The sequence below is a fragment of the Meriones unguiculatus genome, chromosome 10, assembly GCF_030254825.1.
Source record: "Meriones unguiculatus strain TT.TT164.6M chromosome 10, Bangor_MerUng_6.1, whole genome shotgun sequence".
NCBI classification, from domain to species: Eukaryota; Metazoa; Chordata; class Mammalia; order Rodentia; family Muridae; genus Meriones; species Meriones unguiculatus.
In genome coordinates this window covers 76,176,540-76,201,216 of record NC_083358.1, presented here as the reverse complement: position 1 = coordinate 76,201,216, position 24,677 = coordinate 76,176,540, and the positions used below count along the sequence as shown (strand labels likewise).

At 42.0% G+C, this 24,677-nt stretch overlaps 1 protein-coding gene across 4 annotated transcripts in view; it reads left to right on the top strand.

The window, feature by feature from the left end:
* The window catches only part of Cfi (complement factor I), a 45,822-nt gene extending 22,658 nt beyond the window's left edge, over positions 1-23,164 (top strand). For 2 of the 4 annotated variants that reach the window (XM_060392697.1, XM_060392700.1), the window contains 11 exons: positions 4,431-4,612; positions 7,933-8,046; positions 8,310-8,420; positions 11,401-11,427; positions 11,569-11,589; positions 14,305-14,352; positions 16,493-16,596; positions 16,754-16,857; positions 20,716-20,993; positions 22,363-22,467; positions 22,762-23,164. In XM_060392697.1, the coding sequence (XP_060248680.1) occupies positions 4,431-4,612; positions 7,933-8,046; positions 8,310-8,420; positions 11,401-11,427; positions 11,569-11,589; positions 14,305-14,352; positions 16,493-16,596; positions 16,754-16,857; positions 20,716-20,993; positions 22,363-22,467; positions 22,762-22,979 (1,312 nt within the window). In that variant the 3' untranslated portion in view covers positions 22,980-23,164. Of the gene's footprint in view, positions 1-4,430; positions 4,613-7,932; positions 8,047-8,309; positions 8,421-11,400; positions 11,428-11,568; positions 11,590-14,304; positions 14,353-16,492; positions 16,597-16,753; positions 16,858-20,715; positions 20,994-22,362 lie in introns of all 4 variants that reach the window. The other 2 variants (XM_060392699.1, XM_060392698.1) reach the window with 2 other exon arrangements.
* The last annotated feature ends 1,513 nt before the right edge of the window (positions 23,165-24,677 follow it).

Here is a 24,677-nt window from a genome sequence, read left to right as displayed (position 1 = left end):
AGATTATGAAAACGCTATTATAAGTTTCCATAAGTGATATTTTATTTATGGTTTAACTCATAACATATCCTAATTTTCCAACACAATGTCTTTTTTGATGCAGTTTTGAAGTTTCTTGTGTGCTTCACAAATGAAGACATTAGTTTGCTTCTAATTAACTATTTGTTATTGATTTCCTAGTTAACGGTATTGTCACAGAATGACCCTCTATGGTTATTGTTTTAAAATACTCGTTGGAGTTTGATTTTTTATTTTAAATACTTATATTCAGAGGTCTAAGAAATAGCTATATGTTACAATAAGCAAGTTAACTATTTTACTCAAATCTTTTCTTTCTTTCCTTTAATATATAATTTTATTCTTTGGGAATTTCATACAAGTCATTTGGTCATTTCCATCCACATTATCTTGCATCACCTTCTGTAACACCTCCCTCCTCCCAATAACACATGCATGGGTAGAGAGCCATTCACTGGAGCATGAGCAAGTCACTAGTGGCCATACCCCCAGAGAAAAACGCCTCTCCCTTCCCCAGTAGCTCCCACTACCCAGCAGCTCCTCGGTTCTGGCCAGGCCCACGAGTATCTCCTCTGCTCATTCTGAATTGTTTTACTGGCTTTCCTGGTAACCAGGCTGTGGTGAGTGCATGAGCGGGCCTCTCGGTGTCTGGGTGAGCCCCAGCATATTTCTGATTTGTTGTAGTTGTGGCCCTCAACCTATCATTTTTACCTAGTAATGAACTTCTTTTTTTTAATTTTTTTGTTTGTTGGTTTGTTTCTCTGTGTAGCCCTGGCTGTCCTGGACTCATTTTGTAGACCAGGCTGGCTTCAAACTCACAGAGATCATGCCTCTGCCTCCCTGAATGCTGGGATTAAAGGCGTGTACCACCATGACCAGCCTAGGAGTGAACCCTTGGTCTTTAACCTTCTTGGTACTTTTATTTTTCCCATAAATTGCCTAAGTTCATGGGACAGACTTCTATGATTTCAGGCAGTGAGGCCTCTTGGCTTTGTTTTAGAGGCAGGCTCTCATGTAGCCCAGGCTGGTCTCAAATTCACCATGGATCCAAGGATGGCCTTTAACTTCTTCTTTTTTTTTTTTTTTTTTTTGGCTATGAAATATTTATTTTTTAATCCTCCTTCACTCTCAGATAAATACACATTAAAGAGACTTTGGTATTTCATTTTGCCCAGTGACATTGGCTGTGATCGAAACAAACAAATCAATAAACAAAAAACTCAAACAAATGCTGGCTCGTGTATCAGATAAGAGAAGCACTTACTCCCTGATGCATGGAGTGTAGCCACTATGAAAATCATGGTAGAGATTCCTTAAAAAGGTATACTGTGGCCTTTAACTTCTCTTCCTTCTACTTCCACCTCCAAAAATGCTAAGATTATAGGCTTGTGCCACCACAACCAGTTAGCACAGTGCTGGAAATTAAACCCAATACTTTGTGCATTGCCCCTGATGACTTTTTTTTTTTTTGGTATGACTATTCTGTGTCTTCATTATGGACTCAGAGAAACTAGAAATACTACCTTTGTTCTCTTTTTGCCTTTCTTTCTAATTAATCTGTTACTTATATTGCAATTGGCATTTTATTTCTATTTCCATTTCTGATGTGTCTTTACTCAGTTTTTCTTATTCTTTTTTATTCATTTTATATCCTTGTTGTAGCCATATCCCTCCTCCCCTACTTGCCCCACCCCCCTCCTCCTTCCTTTTTTCCTCAGAAAAGGGGAGCTCCCTTTCCCATCCACCCCAGAACATCAGGACTGAGTATGTCCTCTTCCCCTATGGTCTGACAAGGCAGTCCTGCCAGGGGAAAATGATTTAAAAAAAAAAAAAAGTTGGCAAGTGAGTCTGTGTCCAATTCAGTCCTCACTGCCCTTACTAGAGGACCCACATAAGGCCTAAGCTGCCCACCTGCTACATCTTTGTAGGGGGCCTAGGTCCAGTTCATGCATGGTCTTTGGTTGAGGCTTTATAGTCTCAGCAAGCCCATCTGGTTAGTTGGCTCTGTTGTTTTTCTTGTGGAGCTCTTGTCACCTCCAGGTCCTTTTCTCTTTCTATGAGACCCCTCTTCATCACCCAATGTTTGGATGTGAGTCTCAGCATCTGTTTTGAGGAGCTGCTGGGTAGCATCTCTCAGAGGACAACTCTGTCAGGTTCCTGTCTGCAAGTTTAGCAGAGCATTGTTCATAGTGTCAGGGGTTGGCACTCCCATAGGATAAGTCTTTTTTTGGGCATTCCCTCAATCCCTTCTGTATCTGTTCTATCTTTATCCCTGCACACCTTGTAGGCAGGGTAAATTTTGGGTCAAAGTTTTTGTGGGTGGGTTGGTGTTCCCTTCCCTATGCTAGGAGACTAGTCAAGCTAGTGGGTGTCCTCTTCAGTCTCTATGGCCTCTGCTACTAGGTGTCTTTGCTTGAGTACCCTTCATGTCCTCTCAGGAGCTTACCCTGACTTAGGTCTGAAGTTTAACCTACCCTTGCCCTCACTCTCCCCAGGTCAGATCTCCACCTCTTAACTCTCTATGTCCCCTCTCCTACCTTGTTCTCTCTCTTCAGCCACTACCTCTGTCTATTCTGTCTCCCCTTCCAAGTGAGATTTATCCGTCCTCCCTTGGATCCTCTATGTTGCTTATCTTCTTTGGGTCTGTGCCTCACAGTATGCTTATCCTGTACTATAGGGCTAAAGTCCACTTAGGGTTACCTCACTCAGGATGATCTTTTCTGTTTCCATCCATTTGCCTGCAAATGTCATCATTTCTTTGTTTTTAGGAGCTGAGTAGTAATCCATTGTGTAAATGTGCCACAGTTTCTTTATCCATTCTTTGGCTGAGGGCCTTCTAGGTTGTTTCCACAATCTGGCTATTGTGAATAAGGCTGCTATGAACATAGCTGAGCAAATGTCCTTGTTGTATGGTGGAGAGTCTTTTGGATACATACTCAGGAGTGGTATAGCTGGGTCTTGAGGTAAAGCTATTCCCAATTTTCTGAGAAAGTGCCAGATTGATTTCCAAAGTGGTTGTACAAAGATTGCTGTATTCTCACCGGCAATGGAGGAGGGTTCCCCTTTCTCCACATCCTCTCCAGCATGTGTTGTCGATTTGGATTTTGATCTTAGCCATTCTGACCGGTGTGAGATGGACTCTCAGAGTAATTTTGATTCACATTTTCCTGTTGACTAAAGAAGTTGTTTGCTCGACTTTTCTTTTTAATTCATTTTCCCCCAAAGAGAAGCAGGAAACAATCGAATATCCTAGAATAACAGTTCACTGTGAGTCATCATTTGTGGGATGTTGGGTAACAAAAAGTTTCTCTTCACATCTTCCTTAAAAACTGAGAAGTCAAATAACATTATATTAGTTACTTTTTGCACTGCATTGACAAAACACATGTAAATGAGAAACTTAACGGAAAATATGTATTTTGGCTCTCAGTTTCACAGAGTTCCCTCTATCATACCTAGGTCCTTTGTTTCTAGGTCTGTGGTGAGGCAGATTATCATGGGGGTAGAAATGTGTAGCAAAGGTGTCTCCTGGCAGACAGGAAACAACCAGTCCAGAAGGGGCTAGTGACAAGAAGTGGCCCCCAAGTGTATCCTCCCACTGATACACTTCCTCTAATGAGACTCTACTCCTTTTCCACTGCAAACAAGGCCGTCATATTATGAACACATCAAGGGATTTAACCATTCATTGGGTCAGAGCCTTCTGGAACTAGTTCTCTCTGGAAACCTTTCTCCTCACAGACACAGCCAGCACTGTGCTTTCCTAAAGAGAATGTCAAAATTGACAGCCAAAATTAATGTCCAAAGAAATGCCTCCTTCATACTATCAAGACTCAATCAAAGGTGCGATTTATTGCAAAGGCCAAATGAAACTTATAGCTCAAACAAGTTAATCTTCCAAGTCTTAAGCAATAATGAGATCAACCAGGTAAGGCTTCCACAACAGGGGCAGGTGTGGAGACTCCTCAGAAGAAAAGATGGAAAACATCTGTGCTGACATTTACTGACACATACTTCCAGAATCCTCTGACCAAGGCAACTCACTGTCTTTTGTAAGGGAGAAAAAAAAAAAAAAAACATAATAAGAAGTCAGGAATGACCTTCTCTAAAGAGGAGGAACCATCCAATGAAAAGGAGACGTTCTTCTTAATAAAATCGGGAAAACAATATTTGCCGAATGTTTGCTGACTGGCTGGTTGAAACTGATTATTTTAGTTAATCTTCACAAAACCCAAAGAGACATTATGGCTCAAGTGAAGGTTTTAAGACAACAAGAAGGAGAGTGTTAGTGCCTTCTACAGTCTGCAGATCATTTTGGGGAGGGGTTTTCTGTAGAGCCTCCTTCCTGCGATGAAGTTTTAAATGCAAAGTTGAATTGTTCCTCCACCAGATTTCACTCCTTCCTTTCGCAGGGGTGCTGTTCACATACGAAGGAGGTTAACTCTACCGAGAAACCTCCAAATGAACGCCACAGAATGCCTGCATGTACGTTGCCGGGGTGATGAGACCAGCTTGGCAGAGTGTACCTTTACCAAGAAGAGAACTAACGTTTCTGAGAATTTAGCGGATGTCATGTGTTACACAAACGATACAGGTTGGTATAGAGTGCTTCCATCAAGCTCACTTCTTTCATAGAGGCCTATAGTAAAGAAGCAATGATGGATGAGCAATGATCAGTTAAGGAGACAATGATACCTCTACCGAGGTTTGGGGTTTAGAACTTATATTTGTGACCTCCATTGTTTTTATTTTGCCACTCAAAACCTGCTGTTCAGGTTCCTGTGTGGAAGCAAAATTATCTGCCTCCTCTTTGCTTCCTTGAATATGAAGGCTCAAATAACCATTGCAAATAAGTTGATTAAACATAGACACCTTGGCGCCTCTTTCGAGCATTAAATCCTATATACATTAATATATATATATCATTAATAAATATATATATATTTCTTTTGAATGCTTAAGTGATCACTTTGTTGCCTCAGTTTTTCCAGAAACCACAGCCAGATGTTCCTCTATCCTAACTTAGAAATATTTTGGCATATGTATGAGATCAATGAACAGAATCATACCCTTTCCAGTGCTAAAAAAAAAAAAAAAAAAAAAATCAAAAGTACTAGGACCTATAAAGGTCTGGCCCATTGAGTCCAAAGACTGGAAGCTGGGTTACCGCTAAAGCAAAACAATAAAGGGTGATCAGTAGATTCCCAATGTCAGGTGACGCTCGGGGCTCCTGAGTTCTGTCCTAGCAACCAATATATTTAATGATTTGTTTTATTTTTTAGATTATTTACTTGTGTTGATTTTTAGTTTTAATAATCATACACCTCTACAATATATTACCCCCTAATACTCTGTCTTATTTCCTGCTTCCTTGTGAGCTCTCTCTTCTTGCCAAAAAATTTCCCTTTTGCTTTCATTACTTTTTTTTTTTTTCTTTTTGAGAGATAGGGTATTACAATGCATCCCTGGCTGTTCTGGAACTCCCTTTGTAGACCAGGCTGGTCTTGAACACGCAAAGATCTGCCTCCCAAGTGCTGGGGTTAATGACATGCACCTACCACCACACCCAGCTGTACCTTCACCCCCAGTGGTTAGGAGCTATTTTTGGAGCATGAGCAACACACCAGTGCCTACACAACTTAGGAAAATCACACACAGCCAGGCACAGTGGTGCATGCCTATAATCCCAGCACTCAGGGAGGCAGAGGCAGGTGGATCTCTGTGAGTTCAAGGCCAGCCTGGTCTACAAAGTGAGTCCAAGACAGCCTATACAGAGAAACCCTGTATCAAAAAAAAAAGAAAGGAAGAAAAAGAAAAAGAATCAGAGAGAGAAAGAGAGAGAGAGAGAGAGAGAGAGAGAGAGAGAGAGAGAGAGAAAGAGAGAGAGAGAGAGAGAGAGTAGTTCCTTAGAAGGGAGCAGGGCCTTATGGACACTTCCACTGACCCTGATGAAACACCTCTTCTGCAATGGTCCCTGGGCCTTAGATGAGGTGATACAGACATGTCCTATTTATGGCTGAGCACTTAGTAGTCATTTTTGTTCTTAGCACACTGACCAGACATAAATGTATGCATCAACCTTCATCCATGGCAAGAAGAAGCTTCTCTGTCCCAAGGCAGACTCACACTGGTCTGTAGATATAAACACAAATATTTTGAAGGCAGTTGGACAATATGATCATTTAGCAAAAAACAGTCATAACGTTGTAGTCACTGGCTTTATTGCTGTGAAGTGACACCATGACCAGGTACCTCTTAGAAAAAGAAAGCATTGGCTTGTTCAGAGGTGTAGTCCACTATCGTATGGCAGGGAACAAGGCGGTATACAGGTAGAGTGCTGAGAGCAGTATCCTAACCTGCAGGCAGACAGACAGAGACACGGACAGACAGACAGAGACAGAGACAAAGAGACAGAGAGAGACACTGGGCCTGTCCTGAGCTTTTGAAACCTTAAAGCCTACTCCCAGCGACATACTTCCTCCAACAAGATCACACCTAATCCTTCTAATCCTTTCAAACAGTTCTATTCCCTGGTGACCAATCATTCAAATATAGGAGCCTGTGAGGGCTGTGCTTATTCAAACCATCATAAGTAGGGTCTCCCCTAGGGCCTATGATTGCTCCAGCCATAGAGATTTACCTGGCTTACAGTACCAGGCACGCAATCCCTCCCACAAAGCGGGCCCCAAATCCAGTCAGAAATGGGTTGATCATCCTCAAAACAGTCAGGATGCTATTACACCAGTAGGCATATCTTGCCTGGAAGATTTGTATTACAGAAGGCAGGCCCCACCCACTAGGTAAGACCATTAATAGTTTTTTTTTCCCCAGCACCATACGTAGCACCTTCTGGTACTGCGTAAGCTAGCCATCGAGGAAGAAGCTTACAGCTTAGTTCCAGCTTGATTTCTACGTGTCTGGCAGACAAAGGATGTGGTGTCTTTAGCAAAAGAGTCTTACAATCTAGTTATGATAGGGCAGCCAAGAATAATAGGGCAGTAACCGTTACTATTTCGGGAGTTCCTGGGGACTCCCTCTGACTAAAAACTTGCAGGGAGGTGCCCCATACCTAGAGTGGGGGAGTTTCATTTAAAAAAAAATGTATAAGTCTGGGAGTGGCAGATGTAGGATCTCTTTATTCAAACTTCTTTTTTAAATCATTGTTTTTTAATTAGCTTAGAAAGCAGCTTTCTTTTGGCTTTTTTCTCAATCCTTTGATTTTTTCAATCCATACCTCATCCTCATGCCCCCCTACCTTCCTACCCCAACGCCTATTTAAACCTTTTGGTTGCCTAGCATGCCCTCCTCACTTTCATATCTCATACTTTTCACTATCTTTCCCTCTTATTGCCTTCACCTAGCCCCTGGCTCCTTTTTTACTACCTGGCCTCCACTGACTGACATGCCAATCTATACACAGAAATCTAGAAATTCAAAGCTAAAATCCACATTTGAGAGAGAAGATAGAGCATTTGTCATTCTGGGCCTAGATTATCTCATTTAGTATAATAACTTCCGGTTCCATTCATTTAGCTGCACATTTTCTTTTTACGATAGAAAAAAATTTCGTTGTGTATGTGTATCACATCATCCCTTCATCAGCTGGGGGACAGCTAAGCCCATTTCCTAACTTTTGTGAATACAGAAGAAAAGAACACAGATTTGAGAGTATCTTTGTCATAAGGTATAGAGTTGTTTTGGATATCTGTCAGGGTCACATACACATTCTACTTTTATCTTTTTTTTTTTTTTTTTTTAAGAAACCTGCACACTGATTTCCATAGTGGCCACACCAATTATATCATTTCTTGAAGTCATATTTTATCTTAGTTACCCCTGTATCCCATAATATGTTAAGGATGTTATACCATGAGCCCATAAATAAATTGCACGAATATAATCCCTACTTTACAGATTCTGCAATAAATCGGTCCTTCAAGTGCGTGAACGGGAAGCACATTCCTCAGGAGAAAGCCTGCAATGGCATCAATGATTGTGGAGATCAAAGTGATGAGCTATGTTGCAAAGGTAGGGATAAACCCACTTTTGAAATCCTCTACGTTCATTATTATGACTGAAAATGTCAAAACAGCTCCGTTATTAAACACAAGGTCTCATTTCATATGTGTGCAAGCATGTGGTGTGTGTGTGTGTGCGTGCGTGTATATGTGTGTGTGTTGGGGACTGAGCCCAGGGCCTCTCACAAGCTATACAAGCATGGAGCTGCTGCCTCAGCCCCCACCTCTCTCAACACTGAAGAGTAGAAATAAGTTGTACTTGTGTTCACACAGGTTGCCGAGGTAAAGCTTTCTTATGTAAGTCCGGAGTGTGCATTCCAAACCAGTATAAGTGTAATGGTGAGGTGGACTGCATTACAGGAGAAGATGAGAGTGGTTGTGAAGGTAATCCAAAATTCTGTGGCCATTCTATTTTATACTGGACCCTGAAGTGTGAGACCTCTCCTTAGGTAAATCACAACCTTAAGTGGTCATAGGTAAGAGCTCTGAGTGGCACTGTTGGTGAGCAGGCACTTGAATAATGGTTGGGTGACCCTCTCTTTATAGCTACTTGTTATCACAGCACACATTATCATATATAAAAAGATATGACATTAGCATGATCTCCTGGGAACCATCTTCCAACTGTGACAGCATGTTTGCTAGTCATGCTCTTTCTGTCTTCCAGTTTGTTTGTTTGTTTGTTGCAGTATTTAAAAAGCTTCAGATACCATGTCACTTAATTTATATACCTCTCTCATATAAGAACACTATATCTTAAGCTTCTCTCTCATAAGTGGTCCTGAAAATAGTAATACTCTCTTGCATCATTTAATAACAGCCATGTTCAAATTTTCCTAACAACAACAAAAAAAGGCATCTTTTAAGTTAACATATTCAAACCAAGATACCCAGGAACATGGATGTTACAATTGATCATTAACTTTGTTTTTGTAATTTATTTTTTTATAATTTATTCACTTTTTACCCCAATTGCAGCCCACTCCTTCATCTCTGTCCCACCCTCCATTCCTCTTGTTCCCTCCCCTAGTCCTCAGAAAGGGGGAGACCTCCTCCCTTACCATCATCAGGACTGCTTGCATCCTCTTCCTCTGTGGCCTGGCAAGGCTGCTACACCCATTGGGCAGTGATCCTTATTCTAGATTCATAGACTTGGTTAGATGCGTGGCATGAATTTTTGATGAGGTGGTAGAGTGAATTTTGGTTGCTTCACCATTTCACTTCTACTGATGTTAAGATTTCCCCTGGTAAGTTTAAGGTCTGCATTGAAAAGCTCCATCTCAATCATTCACCTATAGTCTTAGCAGACCTGAAATTGCTGTCTATATCCATTATGTCAGCAAAAGGCTATAAAATGTTGATTGCTCATTTTATCAGTTTCTGTATGTATGAACTAAAATTATAGGGGAATAAACTCTCACTGTTTCATTTTCATGTGATACAATTAATGGTAGAAATGTTTAATAACATGTAATACTTTGTTATTCCTGTTATTTACCAAGTCTCAATGAATGACTCCAAATGGTTAAAAAAAAGTTATTATGAACCTATTCTTTTCCACACTGACTTTTTGTTTTCAGCCATGAGGCTCTGAAGGGAAAATATAAGTATTGTATTCTTTCCTTCCTAAGTGAGCCTTTATTGTTATATACCCCTGGCCCTGTTCTAGATAACAGAGCCATGATAGTGATATCATTTCAAAAGCCCTACCCAAGCTGGCATGAAATATCAGCAGTCAGCAAACAGAGGCAGGAGGATGGCTGTAAATGTGAGGTCAGTGTGGCCTGCTTAGCAAGCTCTTAAAAAGCAGGGGCTACACGGCAAAACTTTGTCTCAAAGATAAATAAAGATATCTACTCTTTGTAGATTTTTAAGTCTCAGCAGAGGAAGAAAAACAACAAATAAGAGAAATAAGTGAACATTCAGTGAAAACAAAAGTGCTATGAGAGGTCAGTGAGATGGAGCAGTGGGTAAAAGTATCAGCTACTAAGCCTGATGACCTGAGTTCAACGCACAGGTTGTCCTCTCTATATGTGCACTGTGGAATGTGTGCCTACTGTCTCAGTCAATGTTCTGTTGCTATGAAGAGGACCCAACAAGGCCACACCTCCTAATAGGCCCACTCCCCATGGGCCAAGCATTCACACACATGAGTCCATGGGGGCCAGACCTATTCAAACCACCACACTGACTATTAAGTAGCCAGATCAAAGTCATTGAATCAAAGCAAGCTCGTATCATCTCTCAATCGCATTTACCTCTTAGAAGTTCTCTGTCATACTTGGGTTTCTGTCGCTGTGCTAAAACACCATGACCAAAAACAACTTGAGAAAGAAAAGGTTTATTCCATCCTACTCTCAGGACACACTTCATCACTGAGGAAACTCAAGCAGAAGCCCTGGAAGAATGCTATTTAGTGGCTTGTTTCACGTGGCTTGCTCAGCCTGTTTTCTTACAACCCAGGACCACCTGCCCAGGGGTAGCCCTGCCTGCAGTGGGCTGGGCCCTCCTACCTCCCACATCAATCATTAATCAAGAAAATGCCCACAAACTTGCCTACAGGCCAATCTCTTGGGGAGACATTTTCTCTTTCAAGAGTCTCTCCTCCCAAATAGTCCAGGTTTGTGTCAAGATGAAAAAAAACAGAATACCCTGTTTGTTAGTGTAAGTTAAAAATAGTTATAATTTCGTACAATTGTATAATAATTTTGCTTTTGAGTATGTGTACAGATGTTTCTAAATAACTAATCTCTTTTAAGGTTAAAATAATTCCAACTGTTGGGCAGAGTGCATGGAATCTTATGTAAGAAGTGGGAAACAGTAAGATCTGGAGAGTGCAGGAACTCCATAAGGAGAGCAACAGAATCAGAAAATTTGAACACAGGGGTCTTCCCAGAGAAGACCCCTTTTAATATCCAAGTGGGTTACATAGTAATAGGAAGAGGAACTGCCTCTGACATAATCTGATTGGCCTGCTCTTTGATCACCCCCCCCCCCCGAGGGGGGAGCAGCCTTACCAGGCCACAGAAGATAACAATGCAGCCACTCCTGATGAGATCTGATAGACTAAGATCAGAAGGAAGGAGAGGAGGACCTCCCCTGTCAGTGGACTTGGGGAGGAGCACGTGTGAAGAAGCGGGAGGGAAGGTGGGATTGGGAGGGAAAAAAGGGAGGGGCTTATGGGGGGATACAAAGTGAATAAAGTGTAATTTAAAATGGCATGATATTTGGCTTCTTTTTTTTTTTTTTTTAATCCTTGTTACCATTAATTTTAAGTTGTTACAGTTTCTGGAATATTAATTATTTGCAAGTGTTTTACTTAACAATCTCTTTGTAGTAATGTTTTGTTTCCTTTTGATTTTAGAAGCCAGGTGGCCTAAGGTTCATAAAGGTAAATCTGTTTCTTAATAGAAATTTTATAATTCTAGTTTGGGTACATGTGTAATAACATGATGTAGGTTTTATTTTTCCCGCCGTTAAAGTTATTCTTCACTGCTGTAAAACTCTGCTTTTGTGTTTTGTTGTTCTTCAGGCCCTGCACGGTCAGATCGAGGTAAGTTTTTATTAAAATATTAGAATATTGCAAAAAAAAAAAAAAGAAAGAAAAAGGTGATTTTTTTTTTTAACTGAGTATGGTACGAGCGTGCACAAGCAAGACCCCAGTTTTCTCAGCTGTTTAGCTGGCAGAGGCTTCTCTTCGGTGAGAAAAACTGTCAGTCACACCCATGGGAACACCACCCACAGTGGGTGTTTCCCCGCACCTGGCGCCTTTGCACAACACAGTTCTTGTCTCCCTTATTTTTTCCCCCACAAAACCAAGCTTTTAAAGGAACTGACACAAGAGGAACTATAACAGATTTCAGATTTTGATGTTTATTTCATATACTTGGTATCCCCAAATACTCCAGCTCCTTGGAGCTACGTTTTTAAAAAACTTAGCATAGAACGTATTAGCTATCATTATGACATTTTCAGAGTATTAGTAGATTCTCCTGTCTCATCTCTTCACCCCTACCTCCCCTGGCCATTCATATAAAATGACTCAAGTCCCCAACACACATAATGCCACAGGCTTGTGGTTTTCCTTAGAATTTCTTAAGAATTCTGGAGGTGACCTACCTTAGAATCAACCCTTGCCCTAAGTGTCACTTCTCAGTTAATACCTTGTGTTCCATCTCACTTGTCATCCTCATCCCTCTGAAGCTGCTGCTCACCCCCACTTACTCCTCTTCTCCTTTTCCTCCCTCCTTCTTCCCTCTCTAGCTTCAGACATCAGTGAAGATGGCACTGCTCAGGTCTTTTTATGTGATCAGACTGGTTCTTTCTAGGCCAGTCCTGCTTATCTCATACCCCCAGTTCTTAATCCTATTTCCCTGCCAATTATTCTAGTGTGGTTGAATGTACGTGTGGCTTTGCATGTGTGCTTTCTTCTCCAATGTACTCTGTGATCTAGTGATCACATATCTTTCACTGTATTGTAGATCTTTTTTTTTTTTTTTGTATCTTTGGATTTGAAGGCTCTGACCATGTTGCTATGTGTAAATCCACTCTGCTGCTTCTAGCTGCTGCCTAAAATGCAAATTCAGCTTTCTCAATTTACTCAATATTTTTGAGCAGTGAACTATCAGCCCACCACTGTGCTGTGATAAACATCTTCTCCACAAATGTATAAATCCCTTTGAAACATCAACCTGGCAAGAGCTTAATTCTTGCGGTAAGCAGCAACTCCTTAATCGACAAGTAGCCTTAAGGACCAGTTCTCACATCAATCTATGCTGTCTGGACTTCCTCCTCACCCACCAACGTAGATCACTATCCATCTTTACACAGTGCTGCTTGCCAACTGCCAGGTGATGGCATCGTTAATTGCTAGCTTAGACACTGATAATAGGCAATGGCTTGGGTAAGAGTCACGGGTCTACTGGTATTTTTGCAGGTTGTCCTTCTGCCTTTTCTTTCCTTTCGCCCATTTTTCACATCTTCTCAGCGGCTCACATAGACATCTTTCACTGCAGTCTTCTCTCTTACTGGTTTGCAGAGGTCCCCTTTACAGTCTAGATGTTAACCCTTTGTCAACTTTAAACATCACAAATATCTTTATTCTGTCACCTCTCTGTCAACTGGCTCCATCCGTGATAAAAACCTATTGAAAAGAAATTCTTAGTTTTGGGTCAGCAAGCTGGATAAGCGGATAAGAGCAGTTGCCATCGCATCTGACTGCTTGAGTCCAATCCCCAGGAATAGTGGAAGGAGAACTGACACTTTCAGGTTGTCCTCTGACTTCCACACACGTCCTTATGGCCACAAGTACACAATACTTACACATGTGTGCAACATTAAATGTGAAAAAATGGAAATCCTTCATTTTTACAGCACCAAAGACATCAATTGCTTTTCCTCTGGCTTGTGCCTTTGAAGCTTTTCACTCTTCTCATGCCCAGAACACTTGAGCTGCACTGGACTTCCCTTACTTGCCTTTGTTGAGCATTTAATGTTAATATTTTAGTCATCTCTGATTTACACGTGTACTCATGCGAATACCTCTGAGTGAAGCCCTTTGTGCCTGGGGACACAACTTAGGTATGTGATATAATAGACCCCTATTTGCCTGTTCCAAAGAGAACTTGAGAAATCCAGGAACAAAATCTTAGACCGCCGTGTCAAAGTTGAGTTGTTAGACTGGCCTGCTCTGTCCCCAGCTTTATCCTCATCCTAAACAGAGCTGCATGTTGGCAGGGATATGCCTGTGGACCTGAAGGCGACAGGGAGTGTGATGCTATCTGACAAGGTGTCTTGGGATGGCAGGGTGGATAGGTCCACATAAGTGTAAGCAACAGTCTAAGGAAGCAGGGCACCCCTTTTCTTTGAGTTTTGTACCCCAGATCACATTGCTATCTAGCCAATCCTACATGAAAATCATTAAGATATCTCTGTGCACCTCATGATGTGCCATGTAGGGCAGCCTTTTTGATGCCCGCATGGGCTCCTTGGCTATTCTCTTTACCATGTAAAGAGCTGGACATAACGAGAATAGAGGGAGAAGTTCTCTTTCTTCCCTGCCACCCATCTCCAGCAGGGATTCCTACAGGGTTCATCTGCATCTTTACAGGTGCTCAGCTATCGGGAGGAAACCAGACGACATGCTTCGGGTGTTTGTCTATAAAAAGAAAGCAATATTCAAAATTATCAGAGTTAAGTCACTTTAATGATTGAATTTTCTCTAAGAGACCTGACATTAACCACTTGGATTTTCTGTTGTTTATCACAGGAAATGAAACTGAAGAAATAGAAATTTTGACTCCTGATATGAGCATAGGTGAGTTAACATTTTTTTTTTACTGGTAGTTAACATTTTTTTTTTTTTTACTGGTAGTTCATGGTTTCATCTTAGTAACAACCATGTATATACCATGTGTATAATATACACAATAATATATAATATGTATGCATGTATTGCATATATAATCAATTCAAATAGAAATTAATTTTGATATTGGTTTAAGTAAAAGAAAATGTAACACTGTCTTTCTCCTTCCCCATTGCTTTTAAGAAAAGCAAGCTCATATTATTGAGAGTTGCTCTTAAAGCCAGGTTAGTTAAAATGAATGATTCTGCAGTGACACACTTCCACATGGAGTTTTTCCTTAGAGATAAGAGCTTTGTCAGTTTAGTTTTGTCAAAAATAACTAGATTTCAAACATCTTCTGAAATGGGAAATAATCTACATTAGTTAAGTAGATCTGTGTCTTCTCAGTGTTATAAATCACGGTAGCAGGGAATCCTGAAGCCCTGTATCCTGGGCACTTGTGCAGTAAGAGCCAAACTGAGTTAGATGTACATTCATGAGAAGGGAGTAATTTATTGAAGGTAGCAAGACTGACTTTTGATCCGTTGTTTTTATTGACTATTTAATTTTATCACCTCTCTCACCTTAGATTATGTACCAGTTGGTTTTGGGATATTTTAAAATGAAATTAATATGATATCAACTTCTAATTTCCAGGGTCTCAAATTAGTAAATAATTTCCTAAATAAGCCACTGAGTAAAATATTTCTACTTCCTATTTACAGATAAGAGGGCTTTTCATATACACCCCATTTTTTTTGTGTACTAGAGATAATATTTGTTTTCATATTCCACCCATCCTGGTTTCACGTACTTCCATGAATGAGGCTAGTTCTCTTACTGCAAGAGTCTAAATAAAACCTTAAGATCATCACACTCTTCCCTCAACTCAGTTTATAGAATAGACTAGACCAAAGTAAATTTCTTTATGTTCACTTGCAACTTCTCTTCCTTAGGATCCTACCTCCTCTTGATATGCCCAAAGAAATCATTAGTAATATGAAGTGTCCTTTCTCATTGGAAGAAACTATTTATTGACCTTTTCATGACAAGGCAAATACAGAGAGAGAATGAAAAAAAAATCCTTCCAGTCCCATTTTCTTCCTTTCTGATGCATTCCCTTGCAGCGTCACCCTTTGAGTCTTGCTCTAGCATGGTTTCTTGTTGACAAATACATCACATGTATATGCTCCCCTAGGAGGCCTGCTGATTCAATCATCCAGAGTCCCTGACATATGATCTCTCAGGATTAATATACATGGAGATAAGTTATTAATTATATAAATATATATGAGACAAAATATATGGAACATTTAGTGTGGGCCCAAACACAAAGTACGTGCTATCGTATTGATATTTTTTGAAAAAAGATTTTCTCCTAGAAAGTAAAAACCACAACAATGAAAGATGCATTGCTCTATATCATAATCTTATTCTGATGAGTTCAAAATGTGGCACATCCTTCACCCTGAGTTCTCGTTGTAGTAATGCCTGGTCATGTGGCATCTTTCATCTATCAGAGGCTGGTAAATGTTTAACTTCTCGGCCAGCTTTCCACCCCAAGTCCACTTTCCGTCAGAACTTCAGAAAATCAAGTCAATTTTAATCTTGCCTCAGATTTTCCTGTTAAGGTAAACAGCACTGTTTAATCCCCAAAACGATTACTGATGAATAGGGCTGCTTTGTCATACACTAGATAATGTGTGTGCATGTGTTACGTATATAATCTATTCACAAGTAGCAGGACCTGAGTTTAGATCCCAGCACCCAAGTAAGGAGCCCTGTGGTGGTACGTGTCTGTAATGCCAGTGCTAGGCTGAAGAAAGAGAGGTACAGATCATTGAAGCACATTGGCCAGCCAACCTAGCCAATCAGTGGATCCCAGGTTTAGTGAGAGACTCTCAAAAAATGAGATGGGAAGTGATTGAGGAAGGTGTCTGATGGTTAACTTCTGGTTTCAAATAGACATGTGCATGCACTTATAGACAGACAGACAGATAGATAGATGGACAGATGGATGGATGGGTATAAATAGATAGAACCAAGAAGTTTCTATCCGCAAGATAGCGGTTTTGGGGAAATAATGATACACCCTCTTCCTTTCTTAAAGAAAGAAAACGGATGAAGTCCCTATTACCTAAACTATCCTGTGGCGTCAAAAGAAACACACACACTCGAAGGAAAAGAGTGATTGGAGGGAAGCCAGCAAAGGTGGTAAGCCTGCACCCAAATCCCAGTACCTCCAAGGACCAGCCTGAGTCAGAAAGAAGTGAGGGACGCTGTACTCACAGGAGACCAGGTCCTTATGTGGAAATGTCCTCGGGTCACCTTGTGTGACACCATCCAGTAACCACACAAATGTCTGTTACAGGGCGACCACCCGTGGCAGGTGGCAATTAGGGATGGCGAAAAAATCACCTGCGGGGGAATTTATATTGGTGGCTGCTGGGTTCTGACTGCTGCACACTGTGTCAGGTAAGAATGTCCTCAGTGGGTTTTAGAACTCTTGAAACATGAGAAACAAATAATAGAGATGATGGTAGATGACAGATAAAGGCTTGTGTGAGAAATTAATTTCTGCTCTGTCATCTCTTAAATGCCTTCATGACCTGGACTGAAGGAACCAGTCCCTCAGAACCCACTTTGTTCTCCACAGACCAGGTGCTAAGCTGCAGTGAGGGCAGAGCTTAAATGCCATATGACTTTATTTGGCTCATTTGCACCATGCTAGGACAAAGCTGTCTGGAAGAGTTTATGACTGAGCATTCACGAAGGGGTAATGCTAACCTGGCATTCCCTCTGCTCTTTCCATAACAAGGACATTTAAAGAGCTAGTTTTACTCCACAACCACAGATCAGTTTTTCAAATCCACATACCCTTAATGCATTTAAAGTGTGTTCGAAGCAATAAAGGAAATGTCCAATGCTCAGTGTTAATTGTCTGATAAACTGATCCAGCATTGGCTGGCTTGCGCTTTGAATATGGATAAATGATTTACATGTGCCATGATGAAAGCTGCTTTGAAGGGAAGGAATTGTACCAGGTAGGGGTACTACGCGGGTTGCTATTGGGAAGATCGCTCAAGTGTAGGGGTGTGGGGTCTGCTCCTGACAGACTTTGAATCATAAAAGAGCCGGTGGACAAGCCGAGCATATAATCCCAGCACTCAGTGGCAGGCAGATTGCTGTGAGTTGGAGGCCAACCTGGTCTACAAAGTGAGTCCAAGACAGCCAAGGCTACACAGAGAAACACTGTTGGGGTCAGGGGGTGAGGATGGGGTGGGAAGAGCCAGTGGACAGAGGGAACTCATGTGCTGAAGACTGATCATACTGTGCACCCTCTGACAGGGTTTTGAAAGTCTCAGGTCAGAGAAACAGGTTAGGCATAATATGGCCTCAGCTTTGGATTGTGACAAAAGAAAAATACAAGTCTGACACATGTTCATCAAGGAGCATTACACGAGGCTGTATTACTTTGCCAACAAATAACATAGATGGTCAAGCTCAACTGGAGCACTGGCTCTTCCTGGAGTCCCTTTGGGCTTGTGTGTACTCCCTTCTCCCTGTGCCCTTCAGAGGTTTCTTCTGTACACATGCTGCTCTAAGATACTCTTTGTCCCCATGAAGACCCCTGCCTCACTGGCTTAAAGCCCAACCCTTGTGATGCCATTTAATCTTAATTGCCTGGTTAAAAGCACCATCTCCAAATTCAGGGGATCAGGACACCCACAATGCATCAGATAAAATTCAGCCCAGCATAGTGATGGGATTGCAATCTTCCAAAGGTTTTGGTCCACTGACAAATCAAAGGCAATTTGCAAAAAGCTTCTGGCCTCAGTTTGGACTTCAGAGTGAACGTGCTGTTTATCGAGCACTTCCTAGGTCAGACACCTTCACATGTTGCCTTCTTTGGCCTTCTCAACAATTTTAGGGGCTTACCAGGACTCCTCCTACTCTGCAGATAAGTATACTGAACCGAGAAGCTAAATAAGCAACTTAGCGGAAGCTATACAACCAGTTAGGTAGAGCCAGGACATCATTAGCATTTGATTAAAATTAGGACAAAAGCCTCTGTAACTAATTTTCCGGTGACCTAACTTTGTGAGAGGTGGTGTTTATACTGAATGATGAATTGTGTGTTCAGTGACACCTGGGAAAACCTCCATGGATGGGAACAGCAAGGCCCTCTTCTTCTTCCTTCTTGAAGATGCTTCTCTCTTAGTTTCTGCAGCTCAGCATCTCCCTGGTTTCTCCCCCGCCCCCACCCTCAGCTGTACCTCCTCTGCTGTCCTTCTAGGTTGTCTCTGTGCTTGCCTCACAGCACCTCTGAAGAGTTGGAGTGCTTCAATGTTCACCTGGCTTCCTCTTCCCCTCTTACTCATTCTTCTGAAAGTTCTCTGTGGCTCCAACAGCCCACTCTACGGTGACTGAGAGGCAACCGCAATAGAGACTTTCCTCCAACCACTGCCAACAGTCAACACCCATCTGTAGTTCCCGGCTACATACAATGACATTGGGGGCTGGAGAGACGGTTCAGTCGGCACTTGCTATACGAGCATGAAGAGCTGAATCTGAGCAGCAGAACTGACACCACAGTTATTATTTTAGGCTCGGTGTGGTGGCATGTGTTTGGAATGCCAGCCACTGGGGAGGGAGCTCCTTGGAGCTTGCTGGCCAGCCAGCCTGGCCTACTTGGTAAGTTCCAGACCAATGACAGATCTTGCAACAAAAACAAGGTGGGCAGTGCCTGAGGAACAAGCCCCAAGATTTATCTCTGGTCTTCACGTGCACACACATGTATGTGCACATATTTCCCCCTCCCAAACATAAACATACACACACACACACACACACACACACACACACACACACTGAGAGAGAATACTGAATTCCAAATGTCCAAGGCCTACTTGGACATATTCCAGTTCTCTTAAATATGGTTTCCTGTCTTAACAAACACGAGTTAGGTAGTTATCACAGGCAGACATCTAAGAACCATCCTATTCCACTCTCCCAACCTCCCTGCAGCACAGGCACTCTTAATGTCTAATTCTTCTCAAGAATTACTTCGTTAATTAATTCCTCTTTAATTCTTAATGTTTAAATGCTTCCCGAGTCTTACTCCTTTGTTATCATCCTGCTTCTGTTTGTCATCTGGATTACAGGACTTGTCCAATTGCCTTAGCTACATGCACTCTGTCTATCCACTGCCCTACCTGTCTGTCCTCTGGTGCAGCTACATGCAATTCGAGAGTTTTGCAGTCTCTTCAGACAGCATCAAAACAAAAATGTCAACACATATATATCACGGAAGGCCTTACATGAGTTGGCCTTCCTTCCCTTCACCAGTCTCATCCTGCCCCACACCATCACCTCCTGCCTGACTGTTGATCCATTAACTCTGGGCTTCTTCAGATACTCAAAAGCAATTGCTTCCTCCGCAAAGAGACCCTCGTATATCCTTATTCTTCCCCTGCCTGACATGAGCTTCCTTGACTCCCTTGCCTAGTTAAGGTTGCTCTTCACTCAGATCTCAACTCAACCCTTAATTTTCTATGGAATCTTCCCCCAGTGCTTTCAATCAAAGCCTTCCTGATAAGTTCTAAAAAGCCTTTCTCCTGATCACGCCTCTCCCTTCTCATAGACTATATCTCATCGTCGTTGTGATCACCCATTTAGTGATACGTGATTTCTCAATGCTTTCTGGTTTTGCTAATTCACCCCAGTGACTGGTACAACACCTTGTCTGTAGCTGGTAAACACTACATCTGTGTCCACTAAGCCATATGAACAGGGTTAACCTCCAAGGAACATTTATGATCCCTGAGCCTATAATACACCAAATCAACAGGATGACAGCATTCTTGGGATACTTAAGTATAAATAAAAACATCCAAACATATTATCTCCTAGGAATTGCTGTTGAACTATAATATGACCGTCTGAGCCAAAAGTTAAGGAAAGATAAATTTTGTTCAGTTTATGCTATTTGATGAGAAAACAAGATTACAGATAATTTTCAATAAGATACTGAGGATATAATTTAAGAAGATATTTTAAATATTCAAGTATTTTGCCTATGGACGATCCCTTTTGTGACAAATACTTCATTATTTGGAAAGGTTAGAAAATGAGATCATAGGAACAGCTGGGGACCCACTCTCTCCATTTACCACTCAGCTAACCCTACCCTAAATAAATTTAATTTTACAGCTTCATCTCACCAATATAAAAATTCAGAAACTGAAAGTCATCCTTTAACGGAAAGACTATAAGGAAGGAAGCATCAACCTCTATATCGTTTCCTTGATACACATTTCCTTTCTCTTATAGACCCAGTAGATACCGCAACTACCAAGTGTGGACTGCATTGTTAGACTGGCTGAAACCTAACTTGGAGTTGGCAGTTCAGAGAGTGAGCAGAGTTATTGTTCATGAGAACTACAGTGGAACCACCTACCAAAATGACATAGCTCTGATTGAAATGAAAAAGCAAGCGGGCAAGAAAGAATGTGAGCTCCCTAATTCTGTCCCTGCGTGTGTCCCATGGTCTCCATATCTATTCCAGCCAAACGACATGTGCGTCATCTCTGGATGGGGTCGAGAGAAAGGTATGTGCTTTACCTCTGGGGTCGGAGATAGGAGTAGACATGCAAGGGATCACTGCAGTACTCAGAGAAACAGCCTGTACAGAAAAGTGGGCGCCCATCCAGGAAGGGCTTGCCTGCCTGGGCTCATGACCTCCATCGCTGCTCAGACTCTCATTGTGGGAGGACCACAGAGAACTGGAGATGTAGCTTAATGAGACAGTGCTTGTCCAGCATGTGCAGGTTCCTGGGTTTCATCCCCAGGACCAAAAACAAGAGACCAAATGTGTTCTCTGATGGTACACATCTATAATCCCAGAAGCAGAAGGATCAAGGGGTTCAAGACCATCCTTGAGATCAATTAGATTTGCTGTATATTTGACCTAGAGAAGGGCTATTAAACATTTTTATTTTGAATGGACCTCCTGAGAGAGTAGGTGTAGAGAGATCATATACCGTGTTGCTCAGCACAGTGCTGAGATGTAGGCAGGGAGAGTGATTTGGACCTGTAAGGTATGCAATTACATGACTGTGATTTTATGCAGTCACTAATTACATTAAGTATTTGTTAAGCAACTACTTTGTGCAAGGAGATTCTGGATATTGCTAAGCAATGAGGCAGGCCTAGCCCCTGAGCTCTCGGAACTTTGCATAGTGAGCAAGCAGGCATTGAATGGAAAACTGCATCATAAATTTGCTGTGAGCTAAAAAGAGGGGAACCTGGGATGAAGCCTCGCTCCTCGCCCCACCCACCTCTGAATGCGCTTACGCTTCTCTCATTTTCCATGGTCTGTCAGTCAGGAGCACCCGGCCTTTCTCCTTCCCCAAACTTCGACTTCAATGTGAAGAGAGTCCTATCTCCTTGCCCATCAGCTCAGATCATTTAAATAGGGACTTCTTCACACACAAACACATGTGCATGTTGACAACTTCATGTGTGTTTTCTGGCTTCTTTGAGGCTGTTTTTTAATAGTAACGTCAAGGAAATTAGGAGCTGTAAAAAGACACCAAAAATATACATGTGAGCAGGCCCTGCCTCCTATGCCATTCCCCTACTGATCCCAGCAACAGGAAAGAGTCACAGCTCAGGCACCACGAGGGTCAGCTCTTTACTAAATGGCTGTGACTTCAGTTCACATGTTCAATAACTTTCCTTAACTGTTCATTTAAATTTAGAAAGATAATTCTAGAGACTAAGGATATGAAGAGACTATGATTTAAATGTGCCAAGGAAGTGTTAATATCTAACATATTAACACTTAGTGTCAATGATTAATACATGTAATAGTAATGTAGGTTCATTTATCTTCTTCATGGTTGACTAAGTTATGACCACCTTTATTTAGGTTTCTCATTTGTGGCTTCTAAATGTCTGCTTTCTCACTTTGTATAGATAACCAAAGGGTCTACTCACTTAGATGGGGTGAAGTTAAGCTAATGGACAACTGCTCTCAGTTTTACCAGGACCGCTACTATGAGAAAGAAATGCTATGTGCAGGTAAGTGCCCCGTGGTGAACCTGGGATATGCACTGTATGAGTCTGCTTCGGATACTTCCATGTTATATCTGCATCCCCTTACACAGCAGTGCAGAAGACAAAAGACGAGCAGGAAGACTGTGCTAGCCACAAACAGAAGGTTAAAAATGATTTCCCATGCTGCATTGCAATCCCCATAGGGACCCATGGGCTTCCCTATCAGGAAAGCTCAAAAAAGTGCGAGTCTTTCCAGAAGGCAGGACAGCGGGACAGTGGCCCTGACAGATGGAAGGAAATGTGATTTCTCTCTCTCAGGTACCAACGATGGGTCCATAGATGCCTGCAAAGGAGACTCTGGAGGGCCCCTGGTCTGCGAGGATGTAAACAACGTGACTTATGTTTGGGGTGTTGTGAGCTGGGGTGAAAACTGTGGACAACCAGAGTTCCCGGGTGTTTACACCAGAGTGGCCACTTATTTTGACTGGATTAGCTATCACGTGGGAAGGTCCCTTATTTCTCAACACAACGTCTGAAGCTACAACCTCCTTCCTTCTACACTTATTCTTACAGGAGTCAGTTGAAATGGAGCTGTGTAATTTGTTCCTCTCAGATATGGCAAGAGGCAAGTCTTACTGGTTAGTTCTGTTTCTTCAGAGTTTATGCCATTTTAGAATTCTGCCATATAATTTCCAAATAAATGTTCTGGTCAAGCATACAAGGTGGCCTTTTGTTTGTTTGTTTTTCAGTGCTGAGTACCACTCAGCTACATCCTCCACCTATAAGTTTTATTCACAGAAAGTTTGACTAGACTAGCTATTCGGGAAGGAATGATGTTTTGACCACAGCTTAATGACACTGGAATCACACAAGACTGTGTTCAAGCCACAAAGCTGCCACCTGCTATACTAGACCTCGGGTGATTTGCTACTTTCTTTGTGTCTAGTTTTCAACTTGTATTTTGCGGTTTTCCCTGGGAAACATGAACAAGCATCTATTTGTCCCAAACGGGGCACCAACTGCAGACCAAAGAAATTATTCCACCCAAGTCTAGCTTGGTAAAGCAATGCATTATTGGGGTTCTTTACAGGACCATGGAGGAGCAGCTGGATCACCTGAATAGGCTCCCCCAAGTATCAGTGACACCCAGAGATGATGCTCTGGAGCTCCCTACCTAATTTGTAGGCAATTCCATGGAAGACAGTCTCCTCTCCCAGCTGCTGCTTACCACTAACACTACCTTGGACAAGGGCCTAGTGACTCTTTTCCTCAGATTTGTCTTTGCCCCTCATGTCACAGGCTCCCCTCGACCCTTTCTGGAAAGCTCTGCACAGCTCTCCATGCTGTCACAGCTACTTGATTGATCTCACATCAGCAGCACTAGTTGTATCTTGGGTTCCTCGATCCTAACCTCCTTGCCAGACACCTGTACTTCCAGCTGCTTCTTTTACTTTGCTCTTTTGATGTTGTTCTGTATCTCGACTCGGATTCAGTTTTACTCACAATCCAAGGACTCATGAATTCACATCTCCAGCCTTGACATTTTCCTAGAATGCCAGACTAACTAAATGTGCCACTAACAGGTGCCATTTCAGGAGTGACGTGGTCAACCCTGTATTTCCTAATGTGCCCCTCCCCTCTCACCTCTGCACATGACATCACTATCCTGTCACGGCTTCAGCAAGTGCTCTACCTCCATGACAACGCCCTGCTTTTAACCTCAGAACAGCACCTACCATCCTCCCAGTATTCTTTCTATTAGTTTCCTACCTCTTCTCCAACTGTCACCCCAAGGACAATGTACAACAGACAAGAGTCCTTGTCTGTCCTCCTCTTAGCTGTACCTCCTGCTCCTAATTCAGAGATGTTCAGTGAATCAGCATTAACTGACTTTAGGACTTGTTTTCAAATCAGTGCTGTCATTATGAAGCAGTGAGTGGAGGCATCTCCAGCCGGGTTCTTGCCTCACCGTCCTCCAAGAACTACCTTGGTCAGACAATGAATAAAAAAAGGAGCTACTTTGCTCTCAGTTTGTGGTTAACAGCTTTAAACAATTTGCCATGAACTCACAGTAGCAGCCAGAGGCTCGTGGAGAGCTTTTACAGCTCTGAGAAGCATTACAGCTCCAGGACAATGTATGGAAGAATCTTCAGAAGATACCTGTGTGTGGAAAGTCACCACGCAGTGTGACTTTGCCACATGTGTGGTAAAGGCAGCAGGCTGCACTGTTGTGG